This window comes from Globicephala melas, chromosome 5, assembly GCF_963455315.2.
Source record: "Globicephala melas chromosome 5, mGloMel1.2, whole genome shotgun sequence".
In the NCBI taxonomy this organism is placed as follows: domain Eukaryota; kingdom Metazoa; phylum Chordata; class Mammalia; order Artiodactyla; family Delphinidae; genus Globicephala; species Globicephala melas.
In genome coordinates this window covers 14,031,771-14,048,047 of record NC_083318.1, presented here as the reverse complement: position 1 = coordinate 14,048,047, position 16,277 = coordinate 14,031,771, and the positions used below count along the sequence as shown (strand labels likewise).

The window sequence follows — 16,277 nt, the reverse complement described above, 5'->3', positions numbered from 1 at the left end:
GCTCTTCGTTGCAGTACAAGGGCTTCTCATTGCGGTGGCTTCTCTTGTTGCGGAGCACGGGCTCTAGGCTCGCGGGCTCTAGAGTGCAGGCTCAGTAGTTGTGGCACATGGGCCTAGTTGCTCCGTGGCATGTGGGATCTTCCCAGACCAGGGCTCAAACCCGTGTCCCCTGCATTGGCAGGTGGATTCTTAACCTCTACACCACCAGGGAAGCCCTGGCAGGCTGATTTTTAACCACTGCACCATCAGGGAAGTCCCGGTTATCTATCTTATATATAATAGTATGTGTATGTTCATCCCAAGCTCCTGATTTATCCCTCCCCCGCCACATTTCCCCTTTGGTAACTGTAAGTGTGTTTTTGATATCTGTAAGTCTGTTTCTGTTTTGTAAATAAGTTTATTTGTATCTTTTTTAAAATTAGATTCCACATATGATTGATATCATATGCTATTTGTCTTTCTCAGTATGACTTACTTCACTTAGTATGATAATCTTGAGGTCCATCCATGTTGCTGCAAATGGCATTATTTCATTTTTATGGCTGAGTAATATTCCATTGTATAGATAGATAGATAGATAGATATACCACATCTTCTTTATCCACTCCTCTGTTGATGGACATTTAGGTTGCTTCCATGTCTTAGCTATTGTAAATAGTGCTGCAATGAACATTGGGGTGCATGTATCCTTTCAGATTATGGTTTTCTCTGGATATGCCCAGGAGTGGGATTGCTGGATCATATGGTAGTTCTATTAAGTTTTTTAAGGAAGCTCCATACTGTTCTCCATAGAGGTTGTACCAATTTACATTCCCACCAACAGTGTAGGTGGGTTCCCTTTTCTCCACACCCTCTCCAGCATTTATTGTTCGTAGACTTTTTGCTGATGGCCATTCTCACTGGTGCGAGGTGATACCTCACTGCAGGTTTGATTTGCATTTTTCTAATTATTAGTGATGTTGAGCATCTTATCATGTGCTTTTTGGCCATCTGTATGTCTTCTTTGGAGGAATGGCTATTTAGATCTTTTGACCATTTTTTGATTGGGTTGTTTGTTTTTTTTTGACACAGAGCTGTAAGAGCTGTTTGTGTATTCTGGAGATTAATCCCTTGTCGGTTGCTTTGTTTGCAAATATTATCTCCCATTCTGTGGGTTGTCTTTTTGTTTTGTTTATGGTTTCCTTTGCTGTGGAAAAGCTTTTGAGTTTAATTAGGTCCCATTTGTTTATTTTTGTTTTTATTTCCATTACTCTAGGAGGTGATAGAAAAAGATATTGCTGTGATTTATGTCAGAATGTTCTGCCTATGTTTTCCTCCAAGAGTTTTATAGTACCTGGTCTTACATTTAGGTCTTTAATCCATTTTGAGTTTATTTTTGTGTATGGTGTTAGAGAATGTTCTAATTTCATTCTTTTACATGTAGCTGTCCAGTTTTTCCAGCACCACTTATTGAAGAGACTGTCTTTTCTCCATTGTATATTCTTGCCTCCCTTGTCATAGATTAAATGACCATAAGTGCATGAGTTTATTTCTGGGCTTTCTATCCTATTCCATTGATCTATATTTCTGTTTTTGTGCCAGTACCATACTGTTTTGATTACTGTAGCTTTGTAGTATAGCTACAGTATACTACAGGAATCAGCTGGAGTCTGCTTCCTCCAGCTCCATTTTTCTTTCTCAAGATTGCTTTAGCTATTCGGGGTCTTTTGTGTTTCCATATAAGTTAAAAAAAAATTTGCTCTAGTTCTGTGAAAAATGCCTAGAATTAGGTGAATTATTTTACACTGCTTTAAAAAAAATGTGCTTTATGTTCTATTGTAATTATTTTTTTCTTAGAAGGGACAACTATAAATTTGTTTTTCCTTATATCAATCGTGGTAATTTAATGAAAAATTGACAGTATAGAAATATTTTCTCATACATATTTTAACAGTTTTAAGTTATATCAAGTAAATAAGACATTCTTTTCTGGACTTCAAAATAGTTTGGTAGTTGAAACTCAATGAAAATTATATGTTGTAGAGCAGATACAGCTTTTTTTTTTTTTAATTTATTTTTGGCTGCGTTGGGTCTTCCTTGATGTGCGCAGGCTTTCTCTAGTTGCAGCAAGCGGGGGCTACTCTTCGTTGTGGTGTGTGGGCTTCTCATTGCGGTGGCTTCTCTTGTTGTGGAGCACAGGCTCTAGGCACGCAGGCTTCAGTAGTTGTGGCTCACGGGCTCTAGAGCGCAGGCTCAGTAGTTGTGGCGCACGGGCTTAGTTGCTCCGCAGCATGTGGGATCTTCCTGGACCAGGGCTCGAACCCATGTCCCCTGCATTGGCAGGCAGATTCTTAACCACTGTACCACCAGAGAAGTCCCTAGATACAGCTTTTTTAAAAAATAAGTTTTAGGTGATTAATATGCAGAACAATGTTAGCAGCATTCCAATTCCATCCATTTATTCCATTGTTTTACTTAGCTATCTGGTCCTTTAAAGGAAAAACATGTATTCTGGCTGCCTGTTTTCAATTTGCATGTATTATCATGTAAATACATAAAATAAATAATTTTCTCTTTTGTTTTGTGAGGCTAGAAGGTCCAGCTTAAAAAACGTATCTGATCTTTTTGTGATGGGAGGAGCTCTTGTTTTAGAATCTGCAGCTCTCTTGCACTGGCTAGAGAGGGAGGGTTATGGACCTCTAGGAATGACCGGAATATCCATGGGAGGACACGTAAGCATTTTCATTTTAACTGATATTTAATTGTGGTTATGTTTATAAAATCTAGGGAATCAAGCAAGGTAATGGATTTATGACACATCCTCCTCTGTGGGAGTCTCATAGTGTACGCATGCCGGAGAAAATTGCAGCCTTGAACGATTGCCCAGTCTCCTTGCCTGTGGGCTGTGAGCACTGAAAGGGGTTGTATAGTGTGGGAGGTGGGGGGAAGATCTAGGGAATCTATTTATTTAAAAATTCACTTTAGGTATAGAATTAATTTTAGTTTTGGTGAAAGCAGAAACAGATTCTAAATTTTCATTCCAATTATGAAGTAACGATATTTTTTGTATGATTCATGTAGACACTGATTATACTACTTACTCCACAGCTATATCTCAGGTGTTAGATTTAATATTTTATTAAAAGTTGATTATAAACTTAACTTCAAGTGTCAACTATAAATGCCTTATTTTGCTGTTAAATTGGTGAAGATAGCTAATTTGGAAAACACTTTTCCTTTATCTCTTCTCTCCATCAACCTGTTTTACCTTTGCTTTCTAGAGTGTACTAAAACGGCCTCCTAATTGGTTTCTCTGTCTAGTCTTTTCACTCCTTAACCTTATTCTTAAGGCTTTTTCTCCACACTGTTAACTAGAGTGGTCTTCCTAAATCTGATCTCTGCTCTCTCCTGCTTAAAACCTTCCACAGGTTTTGCTATTGAACTGGGCGCTAACAATGCCAGGTGCTGGCACCCATCTAGTGCCCCCTCATTCCCTTTCACCTGGCCGAATAAGAGCTTGTCCTTTCGCTTCCAGAGTAGAGCTTACTTCCTGTGAGAAACTCTTCCGGATTCCCAGCCTTATCCTAGACTATACTTAGTTTCTCAATAACACGTACTTATTTCATTATACTGTGATTACTTGTCTAGCAGTCTGTTTTCTCTATAAAGCAATTGATTCAGTGAGGGCCAGGAACATGCTCTGGTTCATTTTCTGGACATATTAGTCATACAGTACATTAAAATATATATATATATTGTGTAAGTCATTTGAATTATAAAATTAAGTGTAAAACCTTACTCAAATTCAAAACAACTACCAAAGAGTGAAACTGATAAAATTAGCTTCAAAAACTCAAATTCAAAACAACTAAAGACAGTGAAACTGAAGAGTGGGAAAGGATTTCTTTTCCTAACTAGTAGTGTTTCCATTGTTATGACCCAGGTCGGGGTGTTATAACAGTCAGCTGGACTACTACATATAAACTGGTTTCCCTACCTCAAATCTCACCCTCTCTAATCAATGTTATAAAATACTATTTAGCTTCATTGAATCACTTGACAATAACACTCCTTTGCTCAGGTCTCTTTATTAATTCCCCATTATCTACAGAACAAAGCGACCTCTAATCTGATCCTGATCGATCTTTCTAGCCCTACCTATCTCCCCTACCCCATTGGTCACATGTGCCCTACTGACCAGCGTAACTGAAATATATTGGCTGTTTCCCTACCAGACCCTGTGTTTCTCACCATCTTGCCTTTGATTATGCTGTCTCCTTTATATGGAAGACCACACCCCCATCTTTCATTTCACCTAAAAGACTCAACCATTTCATGAAGCCTTCTCTGATTCCTCTAGCCAAAAATAACATTTCCCTTCTCTAAACATACTACATCATTTTATATCAGTTTATATCAGTTATAATCTGCTTTGTAGTTCACCAAATTCTTGACATCTTTCAGTCAACCTCGAAAGCCTGAGATTTTATGGTTGAGATTTTGCTCTTTCTGAGCAGGTCACTTACATAATGAGTGTGCTTAGCCTACTGCCCAGCATCTACATCCTAGCATGTTTGCTCTATATTTATCAGTAGAAAGTAGCTTTCTGTGATGGGTCTTAAGGTACTTAAAATTTCCTAATACATTTTATTGCTTTTTTAGAGGGCAGTTATATGTCATTGTTGAGTTTTATGGTTTGGGGAATTTGGAGAGTTTGCTAGACATTCTAATGAGTGTTTAAGAGACTTTGTGTTCATGTCTTATCTCATCAGCTACTATACAAAGTACTTCTTAATATTAAATATTTTTCATTTTGGTGAATGTAAACTTTAAACTGAATCTGTTATCATGTTACAGATGGCTTCCTTAGCAGTATCCAGCTGGCCTAAGCCCATGCCACTGATTCCATGTCTGTCTTGGTCCACAGCATCTGGGGTCTTCACTACGGTAATTTAATTGCAATTAATGTTTAGATAATTATATATAATTAACGGTAATTGTTTGCAGGGTTCCAAAATCACCCCCAGGCTTGGTGATTCACTGGAAGGAATCGCAGGACTCAGTATATAGCCGTACTCACAACTAAAACTTACTGCAGCAAAATGATACACTACAAAATCAATCAAGGGAAAAGGCACACAAGGCAAAGTCCAGAGGAAACCAGGCATAACCTTCCAGTGGAGTCTCTCATGTTGTGTTTAATTCCCTCAGCAATGAGTTATGACAATATGTGCAAAGTGTTGTCCATCAGTGAAGCTCATTTGAACCTAGGAGTCCAGGGTTTATATCAGGGGTCAGTCGCTTAGGCACCCTCTGCCTAGCATGTACTACATTCCAGAAGGAAATCAGGTGTTCAGTAGAAACTACATTGTTTGTATAAGCAGTTTAGGCACAGTGACCCACTTTATCATGTTGGAAGTTTTATATCAGGGTAAAGAACTGTTTACTGTCAAGTTACCAGACTCTAGGCAAGGGCCAACCTCACAAGCAGGCTTGTTTAAAGATAGGAGATCTCAAGTCTGCTTTGTTAATTTTTTTCTGCACAGTAATAATAATAAAAACTATTGGACAACGTGCTTTATACGTGTGATTTGATCTTAATTTAGTTTGTTATTTCAGGGCGTGCTAAGTAAATCGATTAATTGGAGGGAGCTAGAAAAGCAGTATTATACACAGACAGTTTATGAAGAAGAAATTATTCACATGCTTGAATATTGTGGAGTAAGTATTTTTAACTTCTGCAGAACATTGTGGGGGAAATGTTGATCATGTTTAATGATTCAGATTTTTTAAAAGAATTGCAGTTTTGTTTTGTTTTTTTAACATATATAACTTTTTTGTGTGTGACCGCTCCACGTGACTTGTGAGATTTTAGTTCCCCAGCCAGGGATTGAACCCAGCCCTCAGCAATGAGAGCACGGAGTCCTAACCACTGGACTGCCAGGGAATTCCCTGAATTGCAGATTTTTAAAAAGCAGTAATATTTTTTACTTAATAAAATTCTTCATTTAAAAATAAAATATAGAAAATCATGCAAAGCAAGTGCATAGCTTACTACATTTATTAAATGGCTAACACATTTGAATAGAACTTGACCACCCAGCTCAGAACTTAGCACCCAACCCACAAACCACTTTCATGTGTCCTAATCAGAAGACCTTTCTCCTCCTACTATTTAGTTATCATTATCCTGATTTTTATAGTGATTACTTCCTTCTGTCAAATATGCATCCCTGGACACTTCAGTTCTTTTATTTTATGGGTCTTTTAAGTGTCTTTTAATCTATAAGTTCCCTTTCATCCTTTTCTTTTCCTTATAATTTATCTATTGAAGAACTTGGGCTATTTACCTGTAGAGTTTCTCACAGTCTAGATTTTTGTTTGCATTCTCATGGTACACGTTAGCATATTCCTCCATGCTCTCTGTTGCCTGCAAATTGGCAACTAGGTCTAGAGGCTTGATTAAACTCAGTTTATCATTCTTTAGTAAGAGTATAGGAAGCAGATAATGTCTGGCTGCTCATTTTGTGGTGTAAGCAGCCGTTGATGCTTAATGTCTGTGTCTATTATATTGAGTGTTGCAAAATGCTGATACTCTAATTCTATCCTCTTTTTTCATTTATTAATTGGAATACTTTGATTTTAAAAAAAGCCACTTCCCTTATCAATTATTTGGTTACCTCATAGTTCATTACATATACCTTAATTTACCAATTATCAGGGAAATGAGTTGGTTCTCTATTATTCTCCTAAGGTGACCAATTCTTTTCAGAAATGTTTTTTTCTTTTCATGAATTTTAAAATTTTGCACATTCAGTTTAAAAGTTACAGAGAACCTCAAGAAACCTCAGGGAAAAAGACTCTTTCTACTATCAACGAGGACTTTTTATTTGTAATTCCATCAAAATAAAACTCACTTTTGTAGGGGACTTCTCTGGCAGTCCAGCGGTTAGGACCCTGCACGCCCACTGCAGGCGCACGGGTTTGACCCCTGGTCTGGAAGAAGATCCAGCCTGCAGTGCAGCTTGGTCGGGGAAGGGGGAGAGGGAGGCGGCGGTGGGGGGGGAGGGGAGGGGGGAAGGGAAGCGGGGGAGGGGGAGGGGGAAGGGGGAGGGGAAGGGAGGCGGGGGGGGAGGGGAAGGGAGGCGGGGGGGGGGAGGGGGGCTCACTCTTGTAAAATAGGTCTATTTTGCGGAGCCTCAAAGGGCAGTTAATTACTTGCCTAAGAACTTTATTACAAAATAGCTCTCCCTGTTAGCTAGTTCCTGTGTCCCACTATACATATAATCAGAAAGATACTTATATTTGAGAGCTTATGAGAAAACCTAACATGCATTTTTTTAAGGGAGGTTCATAAATTTTGGCTGTCTGAAATGACAGTGTATTCTTCTCCAGCCCTTTCTCTCTGTGACTCCTGGTGATTGTATACAAGAGTCCTTTTGTCTTAGTTAGAACTAGTTCACAGTTATGAATATTCAAGAAATATCAAGCCAGCTTCCTTTTTTTAATTTTAAAAACTGTGTTTTCCCAATCAAAAGAAATTAAATTTGTTGATGTACTGCTCTGAATAATTCTAGGATGCTTTGATCTTCCATTTCCTGATGTTACTAAACCTCCTTTCCTTCCTTTTTATATTTCTGTGATCTGGATAGCTTTAGTGATTTGTTCTGCTAACCAGGTTGTTGTGGTTTGTTTGTTTTCCCTTGCCTTCCACCCATTTTTCGTTCTTTTATTTTTTAAATAGGTTGTATGGTCATATAGTTCAAGTATCAAAAAAGCATAAAAAGAAATATAGTAAAACGATTCCTGCCCTTGTTCCCAGTTTGCCTAGGTCCTATCTCTATCAACAAATAACCCACTATATTATTTAGTATTTCAAGGAATTTTTCAAACTGAAAGAAATCTCAACTTTTCTCTCTTCCCTTTTCTTATGGACAATACACAAATGTTTCCTTTTTCTTTTTCACTGCTGCATAACAACCTATTATATGGAGGGATGTACCATGATTTATTAACCAGTATCCTGTTGATGGGCATTTATGTTGCTTCTCATCCTTCACTATTAACCAACAGTTCTGCAATAAGTAACATTGTACATACATCAGTTCACAAGTGCAAATTCCTAGAAATGTTGTTGCTGAGTAGAAGGGTATAAGCAGTTGTAATCTTAGATTTTGTCTAATTCTAGTTGTGTGAATTTACACTACCAGCAGGAACATGTGTGTCTGTTTCCCCATAAGTTCACAAATTCAGTGTGTTATCAGACTTACATGGTTTTTTGGTCAGCCAGACAGGGAAATTTGGTATAGTTTTTATTTAATTTATTTAAGTAGGGACTTCCCTGGCGGTGCTGTCCAGTAGTTAGGACTCCACGCTTCTACTGCAAGGGGCATGGGTTCAATCCCTGGTCATGGAACTAGGATCCTGCATCCCTCAGCAAAAAAAAATTTACTTAAGGATAAGTGAAATTGAACATGTTTATAAGTTTTTTGTTTTTAATTAATTAATTTATTTATTTATGGCTGCATTGGGTCTTCGTTGCTGTGCGCGGGCTTTCTCTAGTTGCGGCGAGTGGGGGCTACTCTTTGCTGTGGTGCACGGACGGGCTTCTCATTGCAGTGGCTTCTCTTTTGGGGAGCTTGGGCTCTAGGCGCACGGGCTTCAGTAGTTGTAGCACACGGGCTCAGTAGTTGTGGCTCTTAGTCTCTAGAGCGCAGGCTCAGTAGTTGTGGTTGCGCACGGGCTTAGTTGCTCTGCGGCATGTGGAGTCCTCCCGGATCAGGGCTCGAACCCGTATCCCCTGCATTGGCAGGTGGATTCTTAACCACTGCACCACCAGGGATGTCCAACCTTGATAATTTTTAATTTTTCTTAGTTCAGCCTGAGAAAGGGATTTGGGGTGGCTGGTGTATTACTGCCAGAATGCACTCATAAGAATTTTAGAAGTTCTAAGGTTAAAGCAAATCATGGATTTCAAAATTTTGGCAATAAAAAACATGACACAGGCGGGAATTCCCTGGAGGTCCAGTGGTTAGGACTCCGTGCTTCCACTGCTGGGGACCCAGGTTCAATCCCTGGTCAGGGAATTGAGATCCTGCAAGCCGCAAGGTGCAGCCAAAACAAAACAAAACGCATGTCACAGGCTAAATGATAGTCTTTACTATTTAGTAAGAAACATTCAGCAATAAAGTATCATTTATCTTCATTCTCAGTTAAATTTTGACATCTCTTTTCTCTTTTTGTTTTTATTATGGTAAAATATACACAATATAAAATTTACCATTTTAACCATTTTTAAGTGTACAGTTCAGTAGTATTAAGTACATTTACATTGTTGTGCAACCATCACCACCATCCATCTCCAGAACTTTTTCATCTTCCTAAACTGAAACTCTGTACCCATTAAACAAAACTCTATTCACCCCTCTTCCCATCCCCTGGCAACTACCATTCTACTTTCTATCTGAATGAATTTGAGTACTCTAGGTACCGCATAAAAATGGAATCATACAATATTGTCCTTTTGTGTCTGGCTTATTCATTTTGCATAATGTCTTCAAAGTTCATCCATGTTGTAGCATGTGTCAGAATTTCATTCCCTTTTAAGACTGAATAATAATCTATTGTATGTATATACTACATTTTGTTTATCCATTGATGGACGTTTGTGTTTTCTCTGTTTTAACAAGGTTGTTAAATAAAATCCTATTTTATATTAAATGACATTTTCTTTTCTTTCATATAATCAGACAGATTCTTTCAAAATGGGACAAGAATTCCTGAAACACTTCCCTAGCAGTGCAGACAAGCTAACTAACCTTAACCTGGTTTCTAGAACTTTAAATTTAGATATGGCGGACCAAGTTGTGTCCCAAAAAGCTGCTGAGTGCCATAAATCTAGTAAAACATCTATCAGTGCCACATCAGAAGGACTCTTGTTGCAAGATACCTCTAGGATGGGGTGCTTCAATCAAACACTTTCAACCAACAAAAGTAGTTATACGTGCTGTAATCCTCAGTCATACCACCTACTCAGTAAAGAACAAAGAAGAAACACTCTTCAGAAAGAACCTTTAATATTTATGAAAGGAGTTATGGATGAATGTACTCATGTAGCAAATTTCTCAGGTATTAATTTTTATATGAAATTGAGAATATTTGCTGATGATATGTGATAATCATGCTGATGATATGTAAAATATGTGAAATATTTTTAAGGATGCTTTACAAGATAATTTCATATTTTCAAGAATATATTTATTGTTGGCTCCACATTGTTTTTTCTAAGATAAGTTGGTTATGTAAATGTATCATATTTAAATTTTATCCATGAAAATCTAAGACCATTTTATTAGTTCTTTAAAAACATTGGGTTTTGTATCTTCTTTAGAATATTCATCTCAATTTTGTATTAGACAATAATAATCAGAAGTTTAATAATCAAAAGTTTTAGTTCGGCAAATGTTTTACTTACTGCATTGTATGGTGTATTTTATTTTCCAATATGATTACTAGTATTTATATAAAATTCTTAGGGCTTCTTAAAAGTATATATGTTGCATCTTAAAAAAATCCTGTACCTAGTTCCAGTTGACCCAAGCCTCATCATAGTGGTTCAAGCCAAAGAAGATGCCTATATTCCACGAACAGGAGTTCGAAGTCTACAAGAAATTTGGCCTGGTTGTGAAATCCGATATCTAGAAGGGGGTCATATTAGTGCTTATCTTTTTAAACAAGGACTCTTCAGGTAAGATGATTGGTCTAACAGGTGTCTATTTATTTGTTGTTTGTTTTGGGGACTTTTTTGGCTCAACAAATATAAAGATTGGGTATTTTTATTATACATTTTAGCCCTATCATTTCCTTCCTGCCTCTCTCAATTCTCACACTGTGATACTCTTTCCTATCTTGTCTTTTTATTTTCTTTTCCTTCTAGAGAACTAGGAAATAGCATGTGATAGGCATGCTTTGTTGTGTGGTTTTACCCTCTTCAGATATTAATAGCCAGGTGTTTTAGGGTGTAGGGAGGAACATTAGCGTTTGCAAAACTCGCTTTAGCTCATCATGAACTTTTCACTCCACTCTGATGTTCTTCTCTCAGAATGACCTGAGTATCTGTGGAATAATGTAGCAATGTTTTTCAGTAGCAGGTGAATATTGAACCCTAAAAGAGAAGTGAAATACTGGTTTTATTGTTAATAACCTTGTACAACTCTGGTATTTGATAAAATTTATAAAGACTTTTTGCTATTATTCTAGTTTTTTGATAATGCTGTTTTATTTCTACTTCTATTCAGATTTGATTGTTAACAGGTATCATTGGAATATTTATCATTAATGGTTAAATTAGTTCACATAAAGTGCTTAGACCAGTGCCCTGTGCAGTGTTCCAAAACTGCCAGCTGGATAGTGGTATAATAGAAGAATGCATGTGCTGTATGTTTGACATGTTTTAGTTCTTTTTAACCTAAGGAATAATTCTTTGTATGTTGTTGCTTATGTAGTTCAGTTTATAGATATCACCTTTTTGAGGTACAGTCTAATTCTCCAAGTCTGTAATGTCCTCAAGAATATAGTAACCCTTTCTTTTTATAGTATGATCTTTTAAAAAATACTCATGTATCAAGCATTTGAGTCCCTGTTAGTTGGTGAGTGAGCAGACTACTTATCCAGTACTCAAGTGACCCTCTGGCACAGCAAAACTAAGACAAAAACAAACGAAAATTGTGAGTACTTAGTGTTGCTAGGGTTGCTCAAGAGTCTAAAGTTCTGTTATACATGTGAATGCAGGGAACGCACATGCTTGTTTTAGTAAATCGTTGTCAAATTTCTTTTACTCTTTTATGTATCTACGTGGGAGTGTGGCTGAGAGGCATTAGGAAGAATAGAAGTCAGCAGTAAAAACTCATAAGTGCTAATCTGAAGGCTTCATTTGAGAAAGAGATAAATATTAGCTATCAACATGTGCTAGGTACTAGAGCAATTGCTTCATATGTTATTTTTAATATCACCTTTACACAGAAACACAGGAAACAAAAAAGATTAAATAACATGCTCTGGTGGAGTAACTGCTAAGCCATTTGGCTTCTCCTACTTCCCACTAGTCACTTCAAAACCTAACAAAATTTAGGGCTTCCCTGGTGGCGCAATGGTTGAGAGTCTGCCTGCCGATGCAGGGGACACGGGTTCATGCCCCAGTCCGGGAAGATCCCACGTGCTACAGAGCGGCTGGGCCTGTGAGCCATGGCCGCTGAGCCTGCGTGTCCGGAGCCTGTGCTCCGCAACGGGAGAGGCCACAACAGTGAGAGGCCCGCGTACTGCAAAAAAAAAAAAAAATGACATCGGAGTAGTAGAATTTTACAAATTCAGGCTTTTCATTCCCCAGATTTAAAAATAAAACAAGCCAATCCTTTATGTGCTCTAATAATTTGGGTTAAGTTATTTAGAACCGATTGATAATACAAATGAATAAGAGACTCTTCAAATGATTTAAAATGCATATGTATATCTTTACTAACGCTCCTCATACCATGTACACAAGCCCAGACTGCAACCTTAGACCTCATTTTATAGATTTTTGAGCCAAATACACACAAACATTATACAAAGCTTTGTCTTTCCAACAAATTGGAAATCACAGTCTGTAGCAGGTGCCAATTTTAAAGTTAATCTTAATATCTTTTTAAGGATGTGGGGAAATGCTTAGTCAAACAAGTATAACACAGGATTAATATGATCTCAGTTATCATTTAAACTGGGTGAAAATGCAGACATAAGCATTTTTAAAAAAAAGCTTGTAGGAAAAGATTAAATGTAGATATCTTAGAGTGATGGGATTATGACTTTTTTCCCTTTTTCTGAATTTTCTACAATGAAAATGTATTTGACAATAGGAAAAAAAAATAAGCCTTAAAAATAATATCTTGTGAACCTGGGCCAGATCAGTTTGACTCTTCCTTTCCAATTAAAATACTACAATACCTAGTGGAGTTAATGTAGGAAACTAAGGCTTTTTTTTTTTTTTTTTTGCGGTACGCGGGCCTCTCACTGTTGTGGCCTCTTCCATTGTGAAGCACAGGCTCTGGACGCGCAGGCTCAGCGGCCATAGCTCCCGGGCCCAGCCCTCCGCGGCATGTGGGATCCTCCCGGACCGGGGCACGAACCCGTGTTCCCTGCATCGGCAGGCGGACTCTCAACCATTGCGCCACCAGGGAAGCCCCGGAAACTAAGGCTTTTAATTTCAGTTGCTATATCATAATCTATGCAGTAGATTGAATATTACATTTGAAAAGTTCTATAGCCAGTTAATTTTCAACAAGTAACAGAATAAAAAGAAACCAGTTCCTTTTCATTTTATCATTTCATATTTTATACAAAAATGTATACATATATAAATTTAAAGGCACAAAAGAGTGCTTCATGGGAAAAGTTGGCATTTATGAACCATCGGTTGGAAGTACATTTGAAGTTTTCCAGTGCTGGTGAAGTTACATGGATCCAAACACTCAGCCTCACGTACCTGCCTCTTCCACAGCTATTGATATTTGGAGAGGAGGTCAGCTTGCAAGACACAGGTTATTTGCAAGTAACTTATAGTAAAAACACTGTCTGTCCCCCTTTTTTTGCGAATTACTTGTAGTTTTTCTTTCATATTTAATTTTAGGCGCGCCATCTATGATGCATTTGAACGCTTCCTCCGTAAATACGCTAACTAATGGGATCACGTATGTAACCAGTGCAGCCATCATGTTTCTTATGGAAGGAGTTTGATCCTTTGATGATGTGAAGAACAAGCAGACAGCACTATATATCTAATTGCTGTCAATTTAGTCTGGAATTCAGTGTTACAGATCAGTCAACTATAATCTTTAAATACATTTGAATAATTGTAAACCAATATTTGGATGAAATAATGCTGAACTATTTTGTACTATTTGTGGGAATCCCATAAAATCAATATCTAGTCTGTTGTTACTATTTATGTAAACTTTATATTTTAAATTATGAATAATTTATTAATTTAAAACAAATTTATTCATAGAAACCCTATTGGTTTTTAAAGAACTGCTAAGTCAAACTTAGTTTGTAATATGTCACCCTATATTGTATATATGACCTTACATGACATTTCTATTATTGATTTGATTCGAGAAACATGTTTATTTCTTTTACGGATCCACAGTGAATTTATAATCTTATTTTCAACTTTAATTTTCTGCCATGGATACTTATCATGTGTAAAATCAGTTTTAACTTTGAATACTAAAAAATCCTTTTTGCTTTCTACTTAAGTACTTTTAATAATTAAATTGAATGTGAGAATGCAGATAAGATGCATAAGACTTGGCTAAACTTTAAAACTTCGCCAAATATTAGGTTAGAAAAAAATGCCAAACATTTTTCCCCTACTTGAAAAGATTCAATTCATGAACACTGAAATAATGAAAGACCTATTGTGTTAATTAATAACTGTTTCTTAACATTTTCTTGTATACATACTCTGAATTTGCTAAACATCTAACTTTAGGCCAAGTACTTAACAGCTTTGGTTTTTTAATTTCAGAAATTAATGGCCACATATGAAATTGATCTGTCCGTATAAACTTTATTTTATGGAAAAGATATAATAACTAGTACTTTTTAAAAATATTATATGGCTACACTTGGTGCTTTCTTTTTATTTTATTTTACTTTTAAACTTTTTTGGCTGCACCGCACGGCCTTTGGGATCTTAGTTCCCCAACTAGGGATTGAACCCGGGCCCTCAGCGAGAGTGCAGAGTCCTAACCACTGGACCGCCAGGGAATTCCTGGTGCTTTCTTTTTATGTTAAACTTCTCAAGCCAAGAACTAAAATGTTTTTAAAAGTAGAAAATATTTGGGGTTTAGAAAAAATATATTTGAGTTTTATTTTTTTGAAATATGTGTTGTCTGTGGGTTATTTTAAAATATGTATTCCTAGTCTAGTAAGGATATTTGAATTATAAGATGCCTTTGTAGCTTTTTAAAGGAGATTTTATTTGGCCCTCTAATGCCTCCATCACCTTAATTTTTAAAAACTATTTTTAAATGATTAATGTGAAGTCACTGATGGCATACAGTGTTGTAAATTCTGTAAATCTACTTTGACATAAACAAACATAGTTACAGCCATTTGAGCTATAGCAATTTTACATGTTCAGATTAGAACCTTTACTTTTCACTAGAAGTATGAAATCTACTAAAGTTCTCCAACAAAATACCCTTTAAAGATAAAGTAAACCCTGTTGTTAACTGAATTACAAGTATTTTCTTATGTATTTAGTGAGGTGATTGCTTTCTGAGCAATGGCTTTAGTGAAACCAGTACTTTATTTTTCACATAAATATTTCCTACTAAGCAATAATGTACTATGGTATGTAACTTTCTATTGGTAAAAGAATGAAATTTCATTTCAGTTTAATTAATTCTTAGGCATAACTAATTTCTCCCAAATAAATGTGAAAGAGGTGTTTTTAAAATTTCTTCTCTTATCCAGATGTTCTAAGAATATATGCACACAACTACCTAAAGAAGTGCTGTCTGCCATTTTGAAGACTGGGTACATAAATTGCTAGAAATTCATTTAGCCCAGAGTTGCAAACTGGCAATCAGTACAGGACAGCTTGTCCCACAGTTGTTTTATTCAGTGTGCATAATACCTCCAGCAAAATTTTTGAATTCGAGAAGTCTTTAGACTGGGTATGCATTCCCCAGTTTGCCATAATCCACCAGACTCCAAGCTCTTGTATTAGACTACTTCACTACTTTGTGTTTCCCACTTAGCCCTGAAGACATCTGAGCCTGACACCCCGACTTAGATCTGTGGTTAAAAAACATTTCTGAATTTCATGATTTGATAATGTTGTAAGTACTATTAAATCATTTTAGCATATGCATTTTAGATTGTTTCTTATGAATGTAAATTTTAAGGTGGTGCTTTCTTTTATAAAGATTATTGAATTATTGACTCTGTAACTGAAATTTTAAAAATAATTTCCAAATATTTTTTACTTCAAATAAAAGTCTTAAAAATTAATTACTTGTTATGTTCAAGACGTATTATTCTAAACGCAGAAAACCCATGTCACATTTGATTAATATAGCCAAACTTGAACTAAGTGTATGTTCCTTCTTAGTAATATTATGACCCAAACAGCGTAAGGCAAATATAAGCAAAGGAGTCTCTAGCAAAACAGTATTCAGTATCTACAACAAGAGCCAAATTTCCCCCCAAAATGTGTGATGTCAGGGAAACCAGCATTCTGACAGACCAATCTA

The 16,277-nt window shown here is 36.6% G+C and overlaps 1 protein-coding gene and 1 non-coding gene across 5 annotated transcripts in view; both read left to right on the top strand.

Annotated features, from left to right (window-relative positions):
* Window positions 1–16,027, top strand: part of ABHD18 (abhydrolase domain containing 18) — a 34,964-nt gene extending 18,937 nt beyond the window's left edge. Inside the window, exons 8-13 of one of the 4 annotated variants that reach the window (XM_060298954.2) lie at window positions 2,576–2,711; window positions 4,837–4,926; window positions 5,599–5,700; window positions 9,729–10,107; window positions 10,564–10,726; window positions 13,643–16,027. In XM_060298954.2, the coding sequence (XP_060154937.1) occupies window positions 2,576–2,711; window positions 4,837–4,926; window positions 5,599–5,700; window positions 9,729–10,107; window positions 10,564–10,726; window positions 13,643–13,694 (922 nt within the window). In that variant the 3' untranslated portion in view covers window positions 13,695–16,027. Of the gene's footprint in view, window positions 1–2,567; window positions 2,712–4,836; window positions 4,927–5,598; window positions 5,701–9,728; window positions 10,108–10,563; window positions 10,727–13,642 lie in introns of all 4 variants that reach the window. The other 3 variants (XM_060298953.2, XM_060298956.1, XM_060298955.1) reach the window with 3 other exon arrangements.
* On the top strand, window positions 2,775–2,911 carry LOC115857380 (small nucleolar RNA SNORA42/SNORA80 family). The gene has a single exon (XR_004041245.1). It is a non-coding gene; the product is annotated as a small nucleolar RNA SNORA42/SNORA80 family (small nucleolar RNA).
* Window positions 16,028–16,277: the final 250 nt, after the last annotated feature.